General features: G+C 39.1%; 1 protein-coding gene across 7 annotated transcripts; it reads left to right on the forward strand.

The window, feature by feature from the left end:
- The first annotated feature begins 414 nt into the window (after positions 1 to 414).
- oprl1 (opiate receptor-like 1) lies at positions 415 to 20,471 on the forward strand. 7 transcript variants are annotated; one of them, XM_030768596.1, is made up of 4 exons: positions 415 to 620; positions 15,790 to 16,142; positions 17,468 to 17,476; positions 19,948 to 20,471. In XM_030768596.1, the coding sequence occupies exons 1-4, from the start codon at positions 415 to 417 to the stop codon at positions 20,469 to 20,471; spliced, it is 1,092 nt and encodes a 363-aa protein (XP_030624456.1). The 7 variants fall into 7 exon arrangements, with proteins under 7 accessions (XP_030624456.1, XP_030624457.1, XP_030624454.1 ...); XM_030768597.1 differs by lacking the exon at positions 17,468 to 17,476 and adding an exon at positions 17,735 to 17,743; XM_030768594.1 differs by lacking the exon at positions 17,468 to 17,476 and having other exon boundaries at positions 15,790 to 16,168; positions 19,956 to 20,471.
- Positions 20,472 to 26,137: the final 5,666 nt, after the last annotated feature.

Raw genomic sequence — 26,137 nt, forward strand, 5'->3', positions numbered from 1 at the left:
GGGCTAGTCCTTTAATGGAACTGTGATGCAGAACGATTCGCATATACAGCATTCCCAAATCGCAGAGTATGCGAATATGTGTATTTGATGCAAAATTATTGATCTGTTCAACACTTCAGTATTGACTGTAAATACACACAGTTGCTTGATGCAAAGCTCAATTTACCTGTTAAGGTCGTTTTAAGAGCGTAACCTTTACAAGGGAAGATCTCATACATTAACTGTATTTACTGCAAAGTACTAAGAATCCATATCGATATGTCCTAGTAAACATAAATGTTGTCTCATGTTTTTTTTATACTCAGGGACTTTGAGGGGAAACAGTGTTATTCAGTTTAAAGAAAACGAATCAAAATGAACTGCATAATCGTATCTGTGCGTGTGGCTTTTCTTCTTCTAGGTAAAGACGTTCTCATGGAGTTCCCAAATGAATCTTCTGGCTTCGTTGACCCGAGACTTCGACTGTACAACGGGTCTTTGTTTCAAAACAACTTCAGTGCGTTCAACGAGACAGACAGTTTCCTCCCTACAGGCGTAAAGATAACAATCGTCGTGGTATATATGATCGTTTGCGTGGTGGGGCTCGTTGGAAACTGCTTGGTTATGTACGTCATCATCAGGTAATTTCCTTTCAAGCACTTCACATGAGCATTGCCTGTGTTATTGTAAAATCAGGCCCATGCTGAGATGCAAACTTCAACCTTGGTTATGCTGTGTTAAAGATGATTATTATGAGACAATGCTGCCTGATTTCTGTCACAGACTGGACTGGGAGAGTGTTGGAGGAGGCCCACTCTCTAGTGCCTACTGGTTTTTAGCCATTAATCAGTGCTTATGTTCATTCACACAATGATGAGTTGTGACTGATGACAGGGCAGTTGACATTTGGGCATTAGAGTGGAAGGTGTGAATCATGAATACTGATCAGCAAGCAATCAGGATCTTCGCATGAAGAACAGGTGTTTAATGAGACCAATATCATATTTCACAACAGTCCACCGAACCAACTAAGTGAAATCAAGAAGTATAAAAAAAAAAAAAAAAAGATATTAATGTGTCGGCTATGGTGTCTACAAAGTTCTTGATGGCTAGACTTTCTGTGATGTGATGAATTTAGTAAAATCAGGTTACCTATTAAAGACAATTAGACCTTTTCACAGCGGTATCCAGTAGGATAAGGGTAACATTTCACACTCTAAGCCAAAGGTCTAAGCTTTGCTCTAACTTTGTGAGAACTTCACAGGAGAATCTAAGAAGCACTCAATGAAGCATCTGAATGTTGCATTTGATGTGTTTAGGTCTGTACCACTAGTTGTCTTGCTCTGGTGTACAGCAACTTATTGTTCCTGATTTTCCTCATCTGGTGTCTGCTTGTCTTGTCATCTGATCTCAGATCTCAATCCATTTGTTTCTTGTCATAAGGCCATGATCTAATGTGGTTTGGTTTTGTACAGCAGAATTGCTCATTGTCAGAGGGTGGATGAGGTCACTCTATAGTGTTCCATATCTAGACCTCTGGGACTGCTACTTTGGCCATGGTCCGTGCTGCAATCACCGCGTGTCTGTTTCCTCAGCTTTTCATTCTCGTTTTGCTGTTTGCAAATGAATGGTTTTAAATACTAAACACTGAGCGAGTAAGGTCTTGATCCCTCTCTCTCTCTCTCTCTCTCTTAGTTCTTCTCCCTCTGTGTTGTGTTCTTCAGGACTCATTCTTAGTGTTGTCCAAGAGCTTTTTACCCTAGACAGAGCAGGGATAATTGAAGCACACTGAGAAACTAGATAATTCATTCTCTCTCTCTCTCTCTCTCTCTCTCTTTCTGCTTTTGTCAGTCTTGCTGATTCCTTTATCGTCATTGTAACAAATGCTGGTAATTATCATCTTTCTTTACCAATCGCTCTCTCAAGTGCAAATGAAAATACACATATCCTAATAAAAGTGTATGTGACACCGGAAATATGTACACACCCTTCATACTTCAAGTTATTGCACAAAAACATTCTAAGCTCTGTGGACACCACTCCAAGGTTGTGAATGTGCTTAAAGTGGCATAAAGGAAACCAGACGTGGACCCAGACACACACACAGACACACCCAGACACAGACACACCCACACACATATCCATGCAACTGCCCACACACACACGCACACACACGCTCACACCCAAATAGACAAACACACAAACACTTAACAAACATACAAACAATTCTGAAAAGGTCAGATTTGTAGCTTTGTGGTTAATTTTGTTTTTGGACCCTTAGTCTTCCATCTGGCGGTGATGGTGCATGTCCAGCTATCATGAATAGAGGCGTATTCATGTAACTTAGAGTGAAGCACTGTAGATTAATCAGCCCTCAGTCATGATGGACTACTGTGCTGACGTCTTGACTTTCAGCCCGTTGACTCCAGCTGGTAGTTTGGTTTGAGATTGCTGGGCTGTGCATCACTATAACCGTCATAAGCTCCTGATTCGTTTTACCTGAGTGAGTCTTGTTAATTGAAAAAAGTTTGTCTCCGTTAAATGATTTTGAGATATAAATAAATCTCTTTGTCTAAAGTAACAATGGAAATATGATTGATTTTTGTTGAAGATGGAGAAAGTGATTAAAGGTTTTATGCACGGCAGGGCAGATCAGAGGGACAAGACCGAGGCAATGAAAGGAGCTTCACACAACTTCACACACACACACACACACACACACAAAGCTGTAAAATAATTGATATGTACAAAGATCACATTTAATTTAGATCTTTTAATTTAGACTATAGAGCTGTTAGATTTTGGATAATGTTTAAAGGTAAAACAGTTAAACTCACAAGGCATTTGTCTATCATATTCCATAAAAAGCATATGAGGTAAACTGGACTAGTCCATGAGCTAGAGGAAATTTCCCAGATTGAGCCCAGTGATTGTATGGCTGAGATAGATGAGATGCCAGAGGACAACATGACCAAGGACCTATTTCTAGGCACTGAAAAGATGCCCTCTTCTGGATAATTAAGCAGCTCTGAAATCGGAGGAATTATATTCTTGGATTCTCATTATCACGACAAATTCTCATCCAAACGGCTCCTAATGAGGAGGATCATAGTGATATATAATATAAGTGTGCATAAAGTCTAGGCCCATAGGCGTATTGTAAAGATTTTTCTTAGATTCATTGCAGTCTTCAGGAATTTTAAATCTAATACCCCATGCTGTTTTTACTGTGTCTGCACAAATGAATGAGGAGGAGGTTGTGTTTGAGCTACATATGATAGTCCTTAAGTGTAACTGTGCCAAAAAGAAAAACATTTCTTCTCATGTTAACCATGATGTATGTTCTTTTAAAATGGTTATTAATGTGTTCCACTTCCTTGGATGTTTGGCAAAAAGCATCTGAAAGCCTGTGTCTTTCTGCAGTGGGCCCAGTCAGCCAATGTCTGTCTGATCAATACTGCAACTCTAATGAATTCATTCTTCCCTCCTTCTAAACCGAAGGAGTGAATTTATCTCCACGTGAGGAGGAATACATATCAGCGCTTGCTCTACAGGCTGACGCTCGTTTCACTGGTTGCTTTCTCTGTGTGAAACATTAGTCTGAGACGTTGTTGTTGCATAAACATCATCACGTGGTCTTTGGTCTGAGAAAATTAAAAAAAAAAAAGAGAGAGAGAGAGAGAAGAAGAAGCTTGGCTCTGACTTATGCTTTTGGGTTTGTTTCAATCTGTCAGGCTATGTTTAGCGGTTCAGCTCTCTAATGCTTTCCATTTACAGCCTGATTCTTCCTCACTGTGGCCTTAGAAACTAGCTTTGCTCGTTCCAAATGGAAAAAAAGGTAAATGGCCAATTTTTAGAATAAGGGTAAATTGGTCAATTTTTTTTCCCTTTTTGTTACATCAAACTGCCTGACTGAAAATATATGTCAACGAATAGCCAAGAATCATAAAAGGATAAAAAAAAAAAAAACAAGGAAAGAAAAAGAAAGAAAACCTACTTGTGGTTGTTTCTGATTTTATGAAAGATGCTGTTTGATTCCATATATGGATTTTTTTTTTAAATGTAAAATGATAAGTATGTTGGGTGTTCTGCGCTTGACATTGTTTATAAACTTCTTGGTGAACATGTATGCAATGCATGGTTTCTGACTGATATCCCTATTAAAGTGAAGTAATTAGATTTTTACCAGCTAATTAGCTGATCTGGCAGTATCAGTCGATGACACTAGAAACCCCCAGGCAAATTAGAGAAAATCACTGGTGGTTGTGGGGTGCTGTAAATGAACATTGCTAATGGTTTTGAGTTATTAGTCAATTTTACAATGCAGAGTGCTATATCACAAGGGTAAAAATAATCAAACATGTTTAGAAATGGTTGTGATGCAAAAGAGAGCAAGAGAATTGTTGATATAGAGGATGATTAATAAAGAAAGACTCTTTCAAATACACAAATTTCTCTCCCCTCTGAAAAATGTCTGTAGCTGCTGTTAGTGTTTGTAGTGTTGCCTGGTCTACATTATTGAAAAGGGACGTCAACGGCTCCAGCAAAGCCGAGCTCTGAGTGGAATATGTGTGCTGCTCTCTGCCAATAAAACATCAACAGGTTTGAGGAGAAGTGGTTGGTTCTCAACTAATACTTGTATTTCTCCAATAAGAACAAATCTCTGCCATGTTTAAGAGTTAGGGTCAGGTACTCTGCTTCATTTGGATAATGATGTGTTACTTTTGCTTAAGGCAGACTTGAGATTGTATAAGTGTTTCTGGACGCAGTCACTGTACATCATGTTTTGTACATTGAGTCCCTAAGCACACACTGATATGAAAAGAGAGCCAATGGTCACATGTAAATGCCATAGACTAAGACTGGTCATCTATATGATGCTTAAGATTGCTTTTTTTTTTTTTATCTCCAGTGTTGTCATTGGACTTCAATTACAGTGATTTATTTACTGCATTATTTGAGATTTCTGCTACATTTCTTCAGGATTCCCAGTGCATATAAACGCTGTGATAAATGTACCTAGTTTGAATTTGAATTCAGAAATGTGTAGTGTATCAATTTTTCATGCTGCCCTTTTAGAATAGGCTTTCCAAGAGACCCAATCTTCTGAGACCATTTCAAATCAGAGGCTGGCAGTTAGTTCAGTAGCGGGAATAGCTGTATCTAGAGACAGATGTAATGCTAGTCACCTGTATCTTATTTTGCTTTTGAGGCTCTTAGGATCAGTGAGACCGACTGGAGCCACCTCCAGCTAACACGTTTCTCTCTATTTACCAGGCCAATTATGTCAAGCCTGCAGAGAACTCCTCTCACAGCCGGGTCCATTAGAAGTCTCTCGCCAATGCCATTAAAAACATATTATAAAATCTAGCTGTTGAGATTGTATGCAACCTGAAACCTGTGGAACAAACAAACTGCTATATTTGAAAAATAGCGAAATGTGTTTAGTGCCTTATTGTACTATATGCATCACTAAACCCCTGATGTGTACTCTATTTTTTTTTAGTTCTTTTTTTATATTCTTGTTTAGCTGGTCTGATTTGATGTGCTGTTTAAAAGTGAAAAGAGAAGATGAACATAGCCTTTCCGATTTCATATAGAAACAAATAAGAGTGCCTAAAGAGTTAAGAGCTAGCTCTCCACAGTACATCTCTAGCCAGTTGTGCTAATGAGGCCTCAGATGGCAATTTATGGGGGCAGACAAATTTATTTCATCAAGGGTAATTTCACCATGCCCGAGCTCAATATGCAGGTGTTTTATGCTTTCCATTTACAAGACGTTGTTTCACCCTTGAAAATCTTTCTGCCACAGCATCATTCTGCAGCATGAAGATTGCAGGATGAGAGGGTAGTGGGAGTGTTTGGACAGAGGGAGGAATCTTACTGATTATGCTCCGTATTTGCCAAAAGCGTCTAGACAATCAAAAGAAATCGCTTTAATGCTTTTGGCATGCGTCAAACTGTGTTTCCTTGGCAGTTCTTCCCCCTCCACCAAAATATGTGAAATTATTCATACCTGCACTTGCTCTGTACGGATTTGTACGTCATTCATTATTCAAAAGCTGGGACTAATTCAATTTTCTTTTCTTTTATTCTGAATGAATTTTACATTTCCGATTTTTTATGGGGATATTGCTTTTGATTTTATGCCGCATTCCTCTGTGTATCCCGCTGTAGGTGGACACATTTTGTACAGTCATTAGCTAATGATTTATACAGGTTGAGTCTAGACGAGATGCTGTGGATGTCCCCAACTTTGCCTTTGTTCCTCAACACTGTTAAAAATATGCTTTGAAACCACCAAATTAGTAGAAACTGGGCCATAGAGAAACCAGCAGAGATTCTGAGACAGCGTAGAGTGTACAGTATGAATATTTCTTATATGGTGTAAATAGATCTTGAGTTCAGATAGGGGGAGCTATGCATGTGCTCCACTCTAAGAAAGAAAGAGAGAAAGAAAGAAAGAAAAAAGAAAACATTCTCTGGTGGTCTTGTCAAGGCTTCTGACTTGATGTCCCTGTTGCTCTCCAAAAAAAAACCTGTATGTGTACGGAAGTGCTCCTCAGAGAACTCAGAGGGGTGTTTTAGACAGAGCAAGTCTGAAGTAAAATACCATATAATACTGTCAAATACCATATAGTGTGCAGACATAACATTTGTATTCTGCAGTAAAATACCATAAAATCTCCAGTGTTTCCAATAGAACATGTTTTTCAAATAATCTTTAAATGATTTCAAATGTTATTTAATTTCATAAGCCTTCAGGCTAAAATCTGTTATTTTTCATTGGCGCCAATCAAGAGCCCTGAGATTTAAAACTCTGTGGCTGGGGCACTCGGATGGCTGAGGGATGAATTACGTTGCGTACCATCACCAGGATTCCGACACAAAGTGATACCACTAATTGGGTCTGGCATAGCAAAGAACACAATTGGCAGTGTTTTTGCAGGGTCAGTCAGACCGAGTACAATCCTGTCTTCATGCTCCAGTGGCTCCAAGCCTCAACAGTTGGAGGTGAATCTTTAGGCAATGGCAAGGGCCCATCTTAGCACTACATTATTGTGGAAATGCTTGTGAACGTGGCGCATGAAAAGAACCAGTGGGTGACTTTGAATGTATTGGAGTATGTAGACTATAGTCTTTACTCTCCTGAATTGGCTCAAAGGTCATGTCAGTGCACAGGCAGAGAAGTACAAGTGGGAGAAAAAGAGTTGTTAAAAATCCCCACCAAAAAAAAAAGAAAAGAAAATGGGACATCCACCCACTATGTCACCTTAATGCATAATTAATGGTTGTGTGTTTCTTTCTGTTTACCAGTAAATGTCCCGGGTAGATCTTACTGTTGTGAAGTTCGATTTAAATGCACTGAAATTCACTATGGTGTATAAAGCATAACAAAATTGTTGTGATCCTTGGATGTTCCCTGTGCCCAGTGGTTGGTCATGATGGTCTCTTCGGACTTGGGTAACTTTGGCTGGAGGAAAATTGCACCGGCCTGAATATATTATATGTGAAAGCAGGAGTTTGGCAGTGCTTAAAGGACTTTCACTTGAGTTGCGAGGCAAGGTGAATCTTTTCATACACTTGACTGCCTGTTGAAATGATAGTTGTGTGGTTGAAATCTCTCTTTCTGTGCAGTCTTAAAGTAGGGGAATAATTATATCTTTTTTATCCATTCAAGCAAACTCCTTCTTAACTGATTTTTGTTCATATGGTTCCCTGCCTCCTGCTGCAATTCACTGTAAGGGTACAAATTCTCTCTTTCCTAAATTCACTAACTCCTTGAATAACATGGTCTGATTCCCAAAGGTATGAATGACTGTGCATGAATGCTCAGTCTAAGAGGTATACCAACTGATGCACCTGTTCAACAATGAAAGCATGTTACTCAGTTGTCGCATAGTAATTTACCTCTCACAACAAATAAAAGGGAGAGATAATCAGTCAAGACTTTCATTAAAACATTTTTCTCAGCATGAAGAAATGCTTGGTGATTTTAAAATTTGGTCACATCTCAGTCACACCTGTGTAGAATCACCGTAGGTTCACCACGTTGTACATGCACCAAAATGTTGGCCTGTAGTCCCAGATTTGCTCTAACCATGGAGACAGGACAGTGTAAGGTTTAAAGGACCTTTGAGCAGGGGCAGATATAGGCATGGGTGACATGGGCAGCCACCCAGGGAGGCATCCTGCTGGGGACAGCATGGGCATCCCGCCCAAAAAAATTCAGAATGGTGACATTTGCACGATCGGTTTTCTATTCCACATTTGCACGTCACGTTAATGATACCATCCACCACGTGGGCCAATTAACCTTGCTGGAATGGGCGCCCTGATTCTAGTTTGTGAGTTAGGTAGGCTGCTGTCTGGGAAGGACTCCCACTCAGAAGTTCAAGATGGGGAGGGGGCTGGGGTTCAGTTGACCTCAGGTCTCCCCACTGGAAGCCCGAGGAGGAGCGGGGGAATCTATCAAATAGCACACCTCAAACTTTATACAGTACGCCTACTAATGCTATTAGTAAAATCAGTCACACTACGAAATGCTACCAAATAAACCACAATTCAGTCATAATATTGTAAATATATAGTTTCACGGACATATTGCTGCATTTATTCCTGGAGGGTGGGGCGTCACCCAGGGCGCCATACAAGCTAGAACCGCCACTCCTTCAGAGCTCTACATTTTGGGGAAAAAACAAACAAACCTGATATGTTCACCTCATCTGACTTCAGTCTTCAGTTTATAAAAGAACTTAATACTTCTTTCTAAAAAAAAAACTGCCTGCAAAATGAGATATTGTACACTTTAATATTAAAGTACATCACACAAACAATAGATGCTATTCCAACTTCTCAGAACTAACTCTACATATGCCAATTTACTACATTATGTCTTCCACTGGCATTTGTAGTGCTATTAGGTGACAGGACATTTTTAAAGAAGAGTTTTTAAAGACTGGACAACTCCCCTCACTTATAATGCAATAAAGCTTCTATTCCACAGATTTTGGCCGATGGAAATATCATTTAATTCTCAAAGGCTGAAGGCGTAAGGTAAACTGAGAGATACCAAACAAACAGAAAGACTAATACTATTTTAAGTTAAGAGTAAAGAACATTCATTCAGGTGCAATTTACAGTGAAATACAGACCATGCTACATTATTTGAAATGACAGCAAGGTCAAAAACAGCCCCCCCCCCCAAAAAAAAGAAAAGAGCCAAACATGTGAAAGCACACGGGAAACACTTTGTTGATGACAGTGTTTTAAAATGATCATTCTTGTCAGACCCAAATATCAAAGTGCCAGACTAGGACATATAAAATAAATATATAAATAAATGGACTAAGTACTAGACAAATGTGAAAAACAAAAAAAACAAAACAAAAAGATGTTGAAAACAGGATGAAATACGGAAGTGAATAAACAAAACAACATTTAAAAACTTGTCACTCTGACTTGACAAACAAAACAAAAGACAAGCACTGCATCCTGGTGTCATAAAACAGACATCAAATACCAGCATGTGGAGAAAATGTCAACATGTCATATATTTTGATCAGAAAATTTTTTGTAATGCTATTAGGGATTTTTTGTAAAATTGTGTATTTTTATGTGAATTGTGGAAATTTCATACTCTGTCCATAACAGGCTGGTATGTTTTATTTGATTTTTTTTTTCATTTAGCTAATCCTAAAACCACGGATATCACTTTTTACAAAAATGCCCAGTGAAAAAAAAAAATTAGTGGGTAAGTCTAGGGTTAGGAATATTAACTTTTCCCGTGATAGTTCACATGATGCATGTAACAAGCACATCAGGACTTTAATTGTCAATGTTTGGACATGTTGTGAGATTAGTTTGGGCAACAGCAGCGACTTTTACAGCCTGATCTTTTTTTTTTTCTTTTTTCTCGAGCAAATGCAGAGTGGGTCAAATGCCATCCAAACGTTTCATTCTTTTTTTTCTCTCTCTCTGTCTACCTCTAAGCGTCCCAGCCTCTTCATGTGACATGTAATTATAATGCTACTTTGTAATTATACAACACAAGTGCTTATCATTATAATTTATGTAATTTTCGAACATAAAGGTAGAAAAGCACCAACAGCAAAACAAGGTCCATATCTGCTCAGTTTACTTGTTGCTTTTACCATTATGCAAAGTATTGAACTTTACCAACCAAGGTACCAGAGAGTGTTAAGCAGTGTAATGTTTTTCACCATTACATTACATGGAATTCACTGTGCAGGAATGGGAACACAACATTGCTGTTGATCTATATGTATAGAGTATGTGCTTTCTGAGAAGTGTAAATGCAGGTACAATACAACTCTCTATTAATTGTGACTTTATCTCTCTCCACTTAATTTAGAGTTTGATTTGAACTTGTTGAACTTGGGGAAAGGCTATCGTATTGCTTAGAGAGGCATCCCTTATCCCTTTGTCGAACCATGTTTTCATATACATTATGTAAATGGACGGTTCACTTTTTTATAAAGTACAGGATGATCACAGTGCCATTCACTCAGTTGTATTATAGCATAGCTTATCCACTGTGAGACAAATTATCACTTTCCAGTCTTATGGGTTTTTTCTTAGTTTTTCACTGTGGTAGATTTCAGTCATAGTCCTTACGAAGACTGTGCTTCTGCAGTAGCATTCATACACTGTCATCTCTAAACATAATTGAAACTTATATCAAGAAACTTGTGTAATAAAATGACCTTTGACTTAGCATTGCTTACACTATAGTTGTAAAGTTGAACAAGCAGACCAGGTTATAATCAATAGGAGGTCAAATACCTTAATCAGGAATTTCAGTGAATGGCTTTGTCCTTTTTTCTCCTTTTCTTGTAAAATTTTGATCAAATTAATCAAGAAAGCAAAATGTAAATAAAGTAATAAAATAATCTTCAACTAAATGATATTTCTTCATTGTAAGGCATTTGCCTGTCCATTTGAACTGAGTATGCACATGCTAAGTGTACTAAAGAACGCTAGCAATTTTTGCATTTATTAACACAATGCCACCTTGAAAAGAGCAGCTTCTGAAATGTTTGTCTCACAGTCTGTGACCAGCTCTCCCACAAAACTAAATGTTTCCATTCATCTTAACACAGATGAAAAGCAGTGCTTTTCAGACATCACAGGGGGTAGAACCAGATCAAGTCAGTATTAGTCATATCTAAGGGTGGTTGTATTTTGGGACAAATCCATTTGCATCCATCTGAATCTGTTCATTAAGTAGAGCTTCACATAAGTTTTAATAATTCCTAAATAATGTTTGATTTGTAGTCCAGCTTTTTAATGTTTCCCTTTAGGCATGTATCAAGTCTTAATTTGCACAATGTGTGACCGAATTTTAAAAGAAGTCAATTATGAACGGTGGAAGGGTACCTTATTCCACTTTGTGAAAGTAATTAATCTAAGCCTGAAAGTGAATCAAATTCTGGCCTGGCAATGGAAGTGCACAGCCAATGTTACGAGTGCTTTTATAAATGGATATGAAAATGACTGTGAGTGTGTAATTTTATCGCCATAGTCACATTTTTTTCAATGACATTAATAATAAAAAACTACCAATGCCTCATTACTCAGTATTTAGAACTGATGACTGTAGTCTTTCTTTCATCAGAATGTCTTGGGTTTTGTGATTGCAAGTGATGAAAGTGTAATCAAAGTCACCTCAATCCCACTTTCATTCACTGGGTCAAATGAAGGGACATGGTAGGGATGAGAAAAGAGACATATGTCCCCAAAGAAGTAACCTGCTCTCTTATTGAAAGTCCACATATTCACATGAGCACTGAATAACTCAGACGATTCATAAATATTTGAAATATTATGGTATATAGGCTGGAATTGAATCCCTGCTCTTTTTTCTTTTCTTATCTTTTATCTTTTTTTTTTTTTTTTATGTTTATCACCCTTATGCCTGCAAGGTGGAACAATGGCCTCAATAAATCAGTGTCTGATTTGTTATACGTATATCACTGATCAAATGATTATTCTTCTCTCTGGTCACAGATGATCCCGTTATGAAAGGAAATGTCACTTCCACAAAGGCTGGATGTAGGAGTAGATCCCGGTGGTTAATGATCTTAGAGATTGGTAGTATAATGTGCAATGAATTATTGGTAGTTGGAAGGTTGGTTTTTAAGCCTTGGTCACGCTCTTTAGTGACTGACACTGTTACATCAACGTATGTTTTTCTTTCATTTGAGCAAAAGAGACAGAACTAAGCATTTTCTCTCAAAAATGTGAAGAGAGTTGTAATTCTCTGAGCCTCTGTGAAGTTACTTAAAATCTGGGAATGTGCTATATATGAAAATACAGAAGATATTAACGTTGAGCTGCTATCATTTAAAGAAGGAAATGAAGACAGTGATATGACATTATTCATTTATTCAATTTACTGATTTGAATTGATGGAAGATATACTAGCAGGAGTCGATTATTTTTCGTGTGGATCTGAGATGGAGTTTGTGCTGCAGCTCCTTCGATCCTCCTCATCTGATTTCATCAACTCCTTCATCAGTTTCATCTCCTTCCCTCTTTAGCAGCAGTTAAATGACCTAAAACCATCTGTGGCAGTGTGGCAACCAGACAGTGAGAGAGAGAGCGTGAGAGAGAGAGAGAGAGAGAGAGAGAGAGAGAGAGGAAGAGAGGTGGGAGGGAGAGTGAGGGCATATATTTTCCTCGTCTCACCTACAGACGACCAAATCCCTGAAGACGCTTTCATGCTCTACAGACTCTGTCTGATTTCCTCCCTTTCCAACCATTCCCTCCAATTTTTTTTTTTTTCACTCACTCATAGCTCAGAGGAGAGCCCATCTCAAAGGGAATTTTCAGGTTTTCCTTCTGTACCAAAACAGATGTATATTTAGGTTGTTTCTTTGTATTTTGGATGTATATCCTAATGACTCCAGCATATTTGACAATGACTTGAAATAATCAAAGCAGCATATGCCCATTATTCATTCTGTTCACAGTCCTTTCATTTGGTGTTTGGAGTTTATTTAAGCTTCAATGAAAATGCTATCAGCTTGTGTAATTAACAATACGTAGCTTTCGTGGATATCAACCTTTTTCACCCACCTTTTATTAACCAATTTTTTTTTTCTTTTGATAATTAACACATAAAGCCTCTCATTTTCAGACTGTGTTATGCCTTTGTAACTTAACTTTATTAGAGTCTCTGGTCTACTGAAAATAGAATCAAATGAAAATTAGACAGTCTAGTTGTAAAGGTTTTCAAGGCTCTGGAATATTATGAATGAAAGATCAACTTTGACTCTTAATAGATTTTCATAGCGCACTGCTTTAGAGCTGCTCCAGAGGGAATTTCATGTCAGTCAGTGATAAGGCACAGGGCTTTTCAGCAGCTTGCTGCACTTAATGAAAAATGGGTTAGTTTTTCCATTTCATGAATAATGTATTTAGCTGTTACTTTTTGGCAGTCCAATCAAGCGCTTAGATTTTGTGTTAGTGTGTAAATTGCTTTTTATCTGACTCTTTAACTGATAACTGTATAAGTTATCAGTGTGTGGTTTTTTCTGCCTCTCTGCTCAAAAGTCAAGACTCTATATTCATTTCATGTTTAAAAGTTTGACAAGCGCTCAGAACCAAAACACTTGTACATTACTTGTAACTGATGGATTATGTTATAATTAAAGCCATATTTATATATGTTCAGAACTAATGAAGTCTTCTTTTAAAGGGCCAAACACTATCAAGATATAGTCCAAATGAATATTTGATTTCATGGTTAAGTTGTCAACTGATTGAACTGGCAGCTTATGAAATTTCACATGTGTATAGTAGTAGTATATGAGCATAACACTTTTTTGGGGACCAAAAAACAAACACAAACTAACGAACACACCGAACCCACTGCATTTCTGTCATCGTGAAGTATTTATAGAGAATGTGGAGTAGGTGTGAAAACTTGTCAACACAAGTCCTCTATTATGGAGTCCCTTTTACTCTCAACATGACATGCTCTTTTGTTAAAGAGTTTATTTAAAGAGCCTAATGCACACTGGCTGAGCTACAGGTGGGAGTTTAGCAATTTGTTCCTCCTCTTTCCTGTGCCCTATTCACACCCTCAATCTAAAACCTTTAGAGCACAGACAAGTCATGCCCCCATCCCCCCCCAAAAAATCACCACAGAAGACCAGTTGCTCTGAAAGGGAGAAAAAAAGAGAGGGATGTAGAAATGCTAAAGGATGAACAGACAGAGAGGTGGTGAGCTGACAGGAAGAAAAAGAGAAAAATAAGAGGTAGAGTATTAACATGATGATGGGAAAGAAAAGAGGAAAAACAGGAGTACTTGATGGCAGGCACAAAGATGACAGAGAGAGAATGGCTAAAAAATAAGTGGCAAAGAAGGGTGTTGAAAGGATGGAGGGGAAAGAGTGTAGGTAGACAGAAATGGTAGGTATGCTTGTTCAGTGGCATGTCATTATTGCTCCATCTTATTATGTCTTTTCCATATATTCTCTTTGATAAAGCAGTTAGAAGAATGTAAGAGTTTTTCAGCCTAAACCTTAATGGAACTAAAGCACTCTCATATCCCTCACAGGGTTTGATAGTGCATCATCCTCAAAGTAAGCCTGACCTGCAAATCTTACCACTTTTCAAGATCAGAAATTTCACCATCTTAGGGGGAAGAGTTACGGTATAATTTTCCAGACTATCAATTCATTCTTTTCTCTCTCTCTCGTATTCTCTCCCGCTCTCAATAAGCATGAAACTGGACAACGCCACCAAGAGAAGCTAGGATAATCATTGCACTGATTCTATTTTGACAGAGAAACAAAGCCGTCTGAACTACTTTTATGTAATGTGGTTTGGGATCGATCATGTTTATCTTTCCTGCTTGCCGATCATGCCTGAGGTGCACTGATTCTATTTTGGTGGAGAGATGAAGCTGCCTGGACTAGTTTTAAGTAATGTGGTGTGATCTGTCATGTATGTCCTTCCTGCTTGCTGATCATGCCTAAGGTTTTGCTTAAGTGCACCAGGTTAATTCCTTCTGGCACTCTGGGAACTGGAGAATGATGACATTGAAGAGGTTTGTCTCTTAGAAATGTGTTACAGCATGTGACTGGAATGTCCTGGAAGCATCTGTAATATGCACTGATAATTAGGCCCAAACGATGAACGTGGGATAGATATGCCTTGATTTGTAATGAGCTGCTGCTGTCATCTAATGTGGTAAAACAATGTTTTTGAGACCTATGGGGAATTCTTACAGCTATGTTGCAAAATCTTTTTTAAATTGTATTTATTAACGAGAATCACTTTTTCAGAATAGACTGTCAAAGCAAATTACAGCTGCCAATGTAGAGTGCTGCTACTGAAATTACACATCTATGTGTTTATGCAAAGTTGTAAATCAATATACACTGTGAAGTGAAAACCAAAGACAGCAAGTGGAAATGGTTGAATGAATGAATGAATGAATGAGCGGACAAACAAATGAATGAATCAATAAATGAATGAACAAGTGAATGACTGAATCAATCAATCAGTCAAGGTTTGAAATAAAATTTTGGTGTAACGATGCAGAAATCTTGTGGATTTGATTGAATGCAAACTCAGTGGAGTGAAATACCTGTGTGAACATGGGAAGAGCTCAGTGCTGCTGTTTCTGTGCTGTAAGCTACATCCACTCACTGCAGCATCTCAGTCACATGCCTGGCTTTCAAAGGTCCCGTAGTTAAGAGCTTATCTTGAATGCTTGTTTTTGTGTAAAGGTATTCTCTCTCTGACTTTTCTCTGTGTGTTTGACTCTGTTCTCAGGTACACAAAGATGAAGACTGCTACAAACATCTATATCTTTAATCTGGCCTTGGCAGACTCTCTGGTCCTTGCTACGCTCCCCTTTCAGGGCACTGACGTCTTCCTTGGCTTCTGGCCCTTTGGAAACATTCTCTGCAAGGCCATGGTTTCCATCGACTACTACAACATGTTCACCAGTGTCTTCACCCTGACTGTCATGAGCATGGATCGCTATGTGGCTGTCTGTCACCCTGTCAAAGCTCTGGACATGCGCACTCCTCATAAAGCCAAAGTAGTCAATATCTGTGTGTGGGTGCTGGCGTCAGCCATCGGGGTCCCTGCCATGGTACTGGGGGATGTGGAAGATGACCACGGTAAGCTGTATGTGGGTACAATGTTGGTATGAAACATTGATCTGTATCCCATGCATCATTTATGAGGATTTCATGGATGCAAGTCCATACAGCCTGTTTATTTGGACTAGATAGTGTGGTAATGCTTTATTTTACAGTATGCTAATTACTAGATATTAACTAGGAAATGAGATGGTAATAAAATACAGGATAGGAAGTACTAAATAATTTCCTGGTAAGTAAATAGAAACTTACTAGGAAACAAGATGGCAACAACCCTAAACCTAACACTAACCCTAACCCAACCCTAACCCTAACACTAACCATCTAGTTTCCCAGTAGGCTTCCATGTACTTCCTAGATAATAACTTAGTACTATACATTTCTAATGGGTCCCCCCCAAATAACTATATCTTGTTGCCATCTAGTTTCCTAGTAGGTTTCTATGTACTTACCAGGAAATTATTTAGTACTTCCTATCCTGTTTTTTTTTTTGGCACTTTCCTAATAACTGTATTTTTATTATCATCTAATTTTCTAGTTAATACCTGGTGTTATCTAATGATTGTGATAGTTTATGTGGCATGTTGGATGTTTGAAGATGTGCATCTTAGTTTGTATGGGTCTTTAAGTAATACTTTATCCATTCTTAGATTCTTCTTAGAGACGGCATTGCAATTGAATTGAGAATCAAAGCTTATAAAGAACAACTACAGTTGAAATGAAAGAGAATGTACATTCTTCGATACACATTCCTTTTCTGAAGGACTAGACTTTACAAGTTCACAGAGTTACAAAGAGTGCCACCTGAAGAATACAATGACACCAGAATCCATGTTTGTGTGCGTGGGTAAGCGAGTGAGTGAGTGAGTGAGTGAGAGAGAGAGAGAGAGAGAGAGAGAGAGAGAGCAAGAGAAAGAGAGAGAGAGAGAGAGAGAGAGAGAGAGAGAGAGAGATGCAATCTGTTGACTTTCTGCTAGGGACACTGCTGACCCTGAACAAAACCTATCTGGCGTCTTGTCCGATCAGATAATTTATTCATTGTCTTAATAGACATTTGTGAATTATGAATGAGCCCCTTAAGCCCTAAGGTTGCAGTGTAAAAGCTTCATTTCCATTCAGGTCTTCTTTTTTTCCTTTCCTCCAGCTCCTCCTGTGCTGTCCTGCACTGCCACCAAGGTCTTTGACTGCAACTAATTATCATACTGTTTTAAAAGCAATAAGACAACAACATCAAGATTATAAGGAAACAGTTCACTTATATATAAACTTCCATGTAGTTTCTTCCCCTGATGCATATATTTAGCACTGTATGTTCCATGGAAGATGTTCACCATTAGAGATAGAACACTCCTGCATTTTGCAAATATTAGCTGTAGAGAGAGAGAGAACCAAGATCATCTTGAAGCAGTTACCCCCATAAATGGGTAAATCCTCATAAATGAAGTAGCTTGGGCCTTTATATCACATTTGGGGTGAATGGAGAACAATTCCAACAATGAATATTGTGTTATTGATATGGATGATGCTTATTTAGTTGTACACTGCCTCATAAACATTCAGAGGGCTCTCCAGACAAGCACGGTCCAGTGGATCCCTTTTTCCAGCTGCAGTCAACAGCAGTGACAACACCCTGTATGATTTTCTCATAGATATTTTGAAGACGTATTTGACATCGCTTGTTGTTATGTCGTCAGGTAGCAAGATGTTTATTTATTCATCGTTTCATACTTGTTCTGCTTCGTTGCATTTGACACTTTAGCGAGGATGGAGGCAGTGAGGGAGAGGGGAAAACACAGGTATGAGGACAAAGAGTATATAAAGACATGCTGAGCTACTATGACTTTGACATAGATGTTTAATTCCTCCTACAGATACTAAAATAAATAAATCAATAAACAAAAAATGAAAAACAAATAGAAACGCGTATTGCATTAGTGAGGCAGCAGCCCACCATCGGAAGTGGTTAATTGCCATAAATGGGATCCAGAGGAAACCACGAGAATCACTGCAAATGCTAGCTATTGTAGCTGATAGAATGTATCATCTTCCAAGTGTTGTATTAGTTAATTTACTCTTTTTATGTGTTTACGTGTGTCTTGTAAATTCAGTCCCCAAGTGTTCCAGTTGTGAAATTTGCTCAGTGTTTGGTCAGTTTTTACTGGTCCACAGAAAGACAACAACAAAAACGACATCCAAAATCTATGTCACTTAAAGCCGAACTACCTCATTTGAGTTGCTGTTTTCCCCTCTTCTGTGTGTTTCTGAGCAAACATCTTTAAAAGTCTATGAAAAGAAAACGTGAAAGAAAAAAGGAAAAGAGCTGTGTTCCTGGGCAGAACACCTGTGATTTAACTGAACAGAATTGAACAGAAAGTTGCCTTGATTGTCCTGTTGGCATTACTGAGGGAGGATGAGAGCCTCTCCCAGACATCAGCTTCCAACACATCTCTTTCAGCACACACCCAAAATAAGACAGCTTTGAGTGTAAAGATATCTGAGCCGGCTGAGCCCTCAGATAACCGTGAGTGCAAAGAAACAAATAAGAGACAGCAGGTGATAGAGCGAGACATTTTTCAATAAGGATTTTATATATGAGGAGACTGGGAGAGATAGAGCTCTATTGAGGGAAGAATGAGGTGGGTCAGAGAGGTAGAGAAGGCAGATGAACACTCTGATCTCTTTGGAGCACCCTTTTCACATTCCTCAGGCTCAAGGAAATTGTCGACTGCATTTCGGTATTGTGACCCATTCATCTGTGGAATGAACACTTTCCCCGAGCCTTGCCTTCTTAGAATCTGAAAAACAAGGTCAGCCATTTATCTTGCAATTACCATATGTAAATGATAAGTTACAGAATATGGGGTTAAGTGCATCAGGAAGCCATCAACTTGTCTCTCACTGGTTTCCAAACTGCTGAAGTGCTTCAAGTGAATGCCACACTTCCATGGAAGAACTTCTCCGCATGGTCTTTCTCTGTTTTACTCACCAATCCTGCCATTCTGCATTTAAGAGTAACCTCTCAGTATCCAATAGCGTAATGACAGACTGCATACACATATTTTTTTCACAAACCTTAGACTGCGTTAAATTTCTGAAGGTCTTTTTCTCAATTTGGTAAATTTTCAGTTCTTAGTGAAATTATACATTCACTTCAGAATACGTTGATAAAATAAAAATGAAAAATAACCTCCCTTAGAAGATGTCCCTACCAGATTTGGCAGCATGGTCTTTACTTCTCAGATTGACAGTTTCGGCCTTTAATGGAGTTTTAAAAGTGATATCTGCCAGAAGTGTCACTAAGGCTGATGAAAGAGAAGCTGATTAAATAAGAAATAAAAGCCATCAAAAAACCTTGTGGAATGTTTTCCATGGTCAGTTGGATTAGCCATTTGGTGGATGAAGGATATTTTACATGCTGTTATATCAGCCTGAACTTTCTTTTGTCCTCCTCCTCTACCAGCCAATTACTAATATGACACTGTAATTGATACTTATGTTGAAAAGTCCTTAACTGACATAGCAAAAAAGAGAAATTTATTAAAATTTCTCCAGTAGATTTCCTTTTGACCCTGCAGATATTTAATGTGTTGGTTACTTCAAAATGTCATGTATTGATTGATGCCATGAATGGTTCAGTCCACCATAATCATATCTTAAAAGCTATGTGTGGGTGTGCAATGAGGGTGAACACGTCAAGTGTGAAGTGAATAAAGTCTGGTCCAAGATATAACTAAAAGTTTTTGACCATACATCTGCCTCAACTTTCTCTGCTTTGAATCTCCTTTTCCTGTGCTTTTCATGTTATGTCTTATTTGGTCCTCAGGTATTGAGTGTATTGTGGTGCTCCCTGATCCTCGTGGCTACTGGGACCCTGTCTTTGGCACCTGTGTTTTTCTCTTCTCCTTCCTGGTTCCTGTGGCAATTATCAGCGTATGTTACAGTCTGATGGTCAAGCGGTTACGCAGCGTCCGCATCCTGTCTGGCTCCAAGGAGAAAGACCGAAACCTGCGGCGAATCACCCGCATGGTGTTGGTAGTGGTGGCAGCCTTTGTTGTGTGCTGGACGCCTGTCCAGATCATGGCTTTGGCCCAGTCTTTGGGGTTCAACCTCGGTAGCATGCAGACTGTAGTTCTGATGCACTTCTGCATTGCGTTGGGCTACGTCAACAGCAGCCTAAATCCCGTGCTCTATGCCTTCTTGGACGAGAACTTCAAACGCTGCTTCCGCGAGTTCTGCCAACCCTCGCCCTTCCAGCTGGACGTCCAGCAGTCTGGCCGCATGCGCAGCATCGCCCGTGAGGTCGTCTACAACTGCAAGACGGCAGATGGCAACACTAACCCGGCATGACTAGGCGTGGAGCTGCCCCTGGTCTGCTCTGAGCATCAAGCTAATCCAGGGACAGGTAATTCCAACACTGAGTTGACTCAGATTACCACCCTCTAGCGCCACAGTAACCTCCACAGTTATTGTGGGGGTAGGGGTGTGGTTAAAGTAAGGGGTGGAGTCACACTCTGTGACACACCTACATAGGGACAAAGGGGCTCTCTTCTCTCAGTGTCTTAGTTGATTTTGGATGTCACCATTTGTCATTTTGTTCTCATTTGAACAATTTAGTTTCTTTATTTTTGCTTTTGCAGTATTGTGATGAAGATATGTTTGATTTGTTAATTTATAACAAATATCAATAATGTCCTGAGAGGGAAAATGTAAATCTCCATGGCCTTAAAATGTAACGCAAAGTCTGTTTAAGTAAATTTATGGATGATGTGTTATAGTCTTTGGTGATGCTTCATTCTTTTGTTTTGTGGTATTGCCTATAGCTGCTCAACTCCAGACAGATAGCATATAGAAACTGGTAGCAGAAAACACAGAGACTTAGCTTATAAAGCCTGATTATTACTGAGAAAATAAATTTGCTATTTTCTATAATTTTGTCGGTTGTCATGTAAAAAGCAAAACTATTTTATATGATATTGTGTTTTGTAGCAGTTCAATGAAGGGGGTAGGGGGACATTTTAATGAAAAAACAAACAAACAAACAAAAAAAACAAAACAAAACATAAAATATAGTATTGTAACCAGCTGTTCCAATGGTGTTTTACTGCAATATGCATAATGTAAAGATCTTTTGGGTATTGTTTAGGTATTGTTGCAGTCATCAAAGCTCTACCGTTCTTGAATGCTTTCAGTGTACACAGTATCTGACATCCCCTGTTGTGTTGAGCAGGATACAGGGAAAGCACTCACATTTGTTTACATCGCCGGACTGCTGAATGTGAACAGACCTCTTAAATAGCCAAATCTTGCTGAAAAAAAGAAGTTATAGTAGAAAATAAATGGTGTACACTTAATGCTTATTGCTGTGAACTGTAATTGATATAGTGATAAAGTGATGCTATGTTTGCTTGTTTACCTATTGCATTTATGAATTTATCTATCTATTTATTTATTTATTTATTTTCATTCACTGACTGGGTGAGTGAAATGATAATCAAATTGTCAATGATATCAATGAATGGATTTTTGTTTAAGGTAACATTTAAAAACATATATTTTTTCTGCCTTTGAATTGAATTGCTGTGATTAAAAAGCATTCTCTATGCTTTGGCTTGACTGTGATCAGACACCAGAGTCTTTCGCTCTTTTTTTCCCCCTTTTTTTATTAATTCATAATTTCTCTAACAGCCCCATATGAAACAGATCTGAAGTCATTTACAACCCAGGGTGTCTTATAAATTTTCATACAGTGAAAAAAACATTCTCTGTGGTATTTCACGCTGACATGAAAGTTGAAATCTACTGTCACATGCAAATGACTGACAATGTGGGCACCACCAGGCTCCAGTGGCAGTGTCTTGAAGCTTCTCTATCACGGTAAACCTAGGAGCTCTCTGCAGGCACAGACTCGGATACACGCTGATTTGTTGCATGCATTATTCAGATGCATTCGTGTTTATTCTTTTAGCAGACACTCATCCAGAACGACATACAAAGAATTACATAAAGTTATCCAGCAAAATAACAGAACAAATCACAACAGTACTGGAGAGTAAATGCAGTAAGTGTAAGGACGGTTGTTAAAAAGACAATATTGCACACAAAACAATAGAGCAAATGCAAAGTGCAGTGTAACCAAGACAGAAGCTCAAAGAGGGCAGGGCTGAGCACTGTGATTGGTGGACTGAGTGCCTGATTTACACAGTCGCTGTATAGTCAAGCTATTATTTAAAAAGTTGAAGTTTTGGGGATGCATGGCAGTGACCAGCAGGCGGTTAAAGAGCAGTCCTCTCTAGATTTTGGGGGTTCAATTCACCATTGTGGGTGGAAGACTTCAAGGGAACAGAAAAATAGCCAATGGGTGCTTGAAGAGACAGTCTAGACAGTTGCATGTCTGAGTCTATACTTCTGCTTTATGACTTAAAGATACTTAAGGACACTAGCCTTTAGTGGTACAGTATCCTTGAACCAATATCTTACATTTCACAGCGGCTCTAGCCAGGAGCCACTGGAATGATTTAAACAGAGGGCATGTTAGAGTTTTTCAGCTCATATACCAGTCAAGCAATCCTATTTTTGGATGTGTGCCAAGGGATTATGTGTGCTAGTAGCCAAGCAAGTTGGGAGTTGCATTATTCTCTTTTCAAGACCACCAGTTCCTGGACAAGGAACTGAGTAGCATCGGAGGGCAGGAACAGGCAACGTCTCTTGTTGTTGCTGAGAAAGAAGTGGCAGGTTGCAATTGTAGCAGGGACAAGCCAGGGGTTGCCAGGGGTGGGAAGCATGTCAGGGTATCAGTCAATGTGGTGAGGCCCTGATGGTGGAGGATGTTTCACTGGTAGAGGGTGAGAATGAGAGAGTGAGCTGAGTTTCAGCAGCGTTACAGTGCTTAGAAAGAACATTTGATTAGATAACAGAAGCCTGGGAGTAATGAGTAATGGGCCACACACTAATCCCTGGCAAAGACCAGTGGAAAGGCAATGCACTGCAGATACTGGTTTTCCCCAAGCAATTAGATAGGATCAGCTCTCCTGGAAAAAGCAAGGTCTATCTCTGCTTCGGTTCCATTCATATGATGCGCCGTGGTGTATAAGGGTGCAAACGGATCTATGAGAACCAGGATGAAGGATAAGGGGGCCTCTCACACTGTGGCCTGTGACAGGAAGCAGAGCAAGGGGCTAGTTTGGTCAACAAAGTAATTCTGTACGGAGATGGAGATAACTTAAGTACTGTCCTCAAGTGTTTTGATAGAAATGAAGAAGGGTTGCTGGTTTATGGTTTGAATGCAGGATTATCTATATCGAGGTATATTATTATCTGGCCTGCTATCTGTGGCTCAACTGCACAAATACACAAATCCACAGCTCCTCAAATATCAGGCTAAGAGGAGAGTTAAGCCACTTAGTTTGAAATGAAAGAGAGGGAGAGGGAGAGAGAGAGAGAGAGAGAGATTTTTTTATGTTACTGCAGCAGTAATGACATACAAAGTAATAACAAGGAGTTGTAAAAAGAGAGAGAGAGAGAGAGAGTCTGCAAGAATGATAAGTGGAAGAAAAAGCAAATACAATCAAGACTGCATGTAAGAAAACCGAGTATACAAAACCACCCAAATTTTTATACTCTTTTGGGCGTTTGAAAATTAGCAAATTAAAATTAAATATCCAGTCTTTGAAACAAAATGAAACAATTACGGATTCAGAAATGTACTACATTACAAACCAAAGAATGTCCATATTCATTGTCAAATGCTCATCTTCCCAGGGTGAGATGCAATTAAAATGTTTTCCTGCATCACTTATGGTTCCAACTGAGGTACTAAATTAGTAATGCAAAACAAGCCGCGAAACAAGACCAAACGTGAGAAAGTCCATTCAAGCACATTTAAAATAAACTGCCTTTCATGGAAAATATTTCACTCCTACCCACTGTCATACAAACACATCACCTCCTGCCGTATGTTGCAGGGAGGGGCAGATCCAACTGTTTTTGCACCGATAGGAAAATAAACTCCTGCGTTACCACTAGATAACACGATAAGACTGACGAGAATCTCATGTAGGTTAAATATTTTATTTCTATCTTGAAGAAAGAGTCCACTGTACCCCCACTCTACCACTGCCCCACTCTGGATTCCCAGTGCACAATCTTGAAGGAGGATAGCACTAGGCTATTGAGTAAAAAGTCAGTAGGAGCAGTTAGTAGGGGGAGGATCTTACTGGAGATAGTCTAAAGGAGAGACAGTCTGAAGGAGCGAGGGGATTGGGCAGAGTAGACCCGATAGGGAGTTAGGAGCCGGAGCATTTGAACTTCAGAGACGGTTTTGAACATAGCGAAGTTGATGTGGGAATGTGCTTCAAAGGTTGATGGTTGAGGGACTTGCAAATGTTGAGGATTTCTTCAGAAGTAGCTCATAATATCTGCAGTAGGAGTAAAAGGACTGCGGATGATTGAGGACACGGACGACCCCAAACAGAAGGAACAGTTTAAGGAGGTTCAAAGTGTTAACTGGAGAAGGTTTTAAATGACCTGCAATAACAGTGAACTCCTGCAGTAAGGAGTTATCCCAGGGGAAGTGAGATTTCATCTTCCTACTTCCTTTTATCCATTGAGTGGATTGGTCTAAACAAGGTAAGTTTATGAGCCAAGGAGCTGCAGGGCAAGGAGATGTGTGCACGTACTATCAGAGTGGGTCAAGAGACATATGTAGGACTTTAGATCCAAACTGATAGTGTCAGCTTGGATAGAGTGGGCATCAGTTGACAGGAATGAGGAGATAACTTTCAATGGCCAATGGGAGAATATTGTGGTTCCTTCCACAAGATACATTCCAAATTATACATGAGAATGGGGTTAGATTAAATGTAAATTTCAGAATTTCAAAATACCATAGTCATCTGATATAAGATTTGGTGTAGTTTAGCTCCTTGTAAATATCAGGTCCACAGGGTTGTTGCACTTGTGGGTGTCTGGATATTTACTGGATGACCCTGAATGATGACAGTTGTATAGAGAGGCTGATGAATTGGAGTATATCTGGGGTCACCGGAGTCTATAAGAGGTCAAGGAATGTTTTGGAGTGTTGTCATCAGGGAGGACGCACAGAAGTGAATTAAGTTTATCCAAGAAGCATCTTGGTGATTCTGGACGGCAATGGAGAACATTATTCAATGGATGTGGTCTGGAGACCGTAACAATATGGAATACAACTGAGGAAATGGAGAGACCAGTTCAAGTTAAAGTTCAAATCAGTTTTATTGTTATTCCATACCTGCACAACTATACAGTGAAATGAAAGGTACTTTATCCTGGAGAACGGTAAACGAGGACAGTCCAGAGAAGAGATTGTTGCACTAAGGCAGCTAATGCAAGTGGTGGAAGGGAGTAGAGATAGATAGAAAAGGCAAATGGAGTAAGGAGCAAACCAGTACCTTCACACCAGTGTGAGTCCACTCTGGTGTGCACTGAGTAAGCTTAGTAGAAAACAGCTGAGTTTTTTGGCATGATGCAAGTCTCCACCACAGCTTGTCCATAAGTCCAGAAGCAGCTTGGCACTATGGGTAAGATTGATGATTTAAGACAGTCTTTATTTATTGTCTAATTTAAAGTTGCCAGGGCCACCTATAAGAAACAGTTCAACCAGAGTGCATTTATCCGACTGTGGTACAAACATAGGTCAAAAAGAATGATTTTCTCTCTGTCCATCCTTGGTGGTCTCCTGCATGTAGAGTCATGTGTCTTTGTGGGAGTATTCATACATAAAGACTGGCCCTATAGCCACTACACTGGCAGATAAACTAATTTCCTAACTACTAATGGACAGGCTTCATCAAAAGAAAGAAAGAAACCCTATAGCAACACAAATACAACCAGAAAATATATTCAAGAGTGAATCTGTGTACTCTAACCCAAGGAAGTAAGTTTACATGTGCAGGGTTTTCTTCTTCTTCTCCTTCTCCTTCTTCTTCTTCTTTTTTAAATCATTCCCTCAGGTTCTATATATAATATAAAATCACCGA

Source organism: Chanos chanos, chromosome 3 (assembly GCF_902362185.1).
Source record: "Chanos chanos chromosome 3, fChaCha1.1, whole genome shotgun sequence".
Lineage (NCBI taxonomy): Eukaryota > Metazoa > Chordata > Actinopteri > Gonorynchiformes > Chanidae > Chanos > Chanos chanos.

Excerpts from the sequence above, each read along its gene's own strand:
- oprl1 (XM_030768594.1), top strand. The coding sequence starts at position 415 with ATGGAGTTCCCAAATGAATCTTCTGGCTTCGTTGACCCGAGACTTCGA. Across the intron at positions 621-15,789 it reads GTTATGTACGTCATCATCAG|GTACACAAAGATGAAGACTG; the intron begins GTAATTTCCTTT and ends CTCTGTTCTCAG. Across the intron at positions 16,169-19,955 it reads TGTATGTGGGTACAATGTTG|TGTATTGTGGTGCTCCCTGA; the intron begins GTATGAAACATT and ends TCAGGTATTGAG.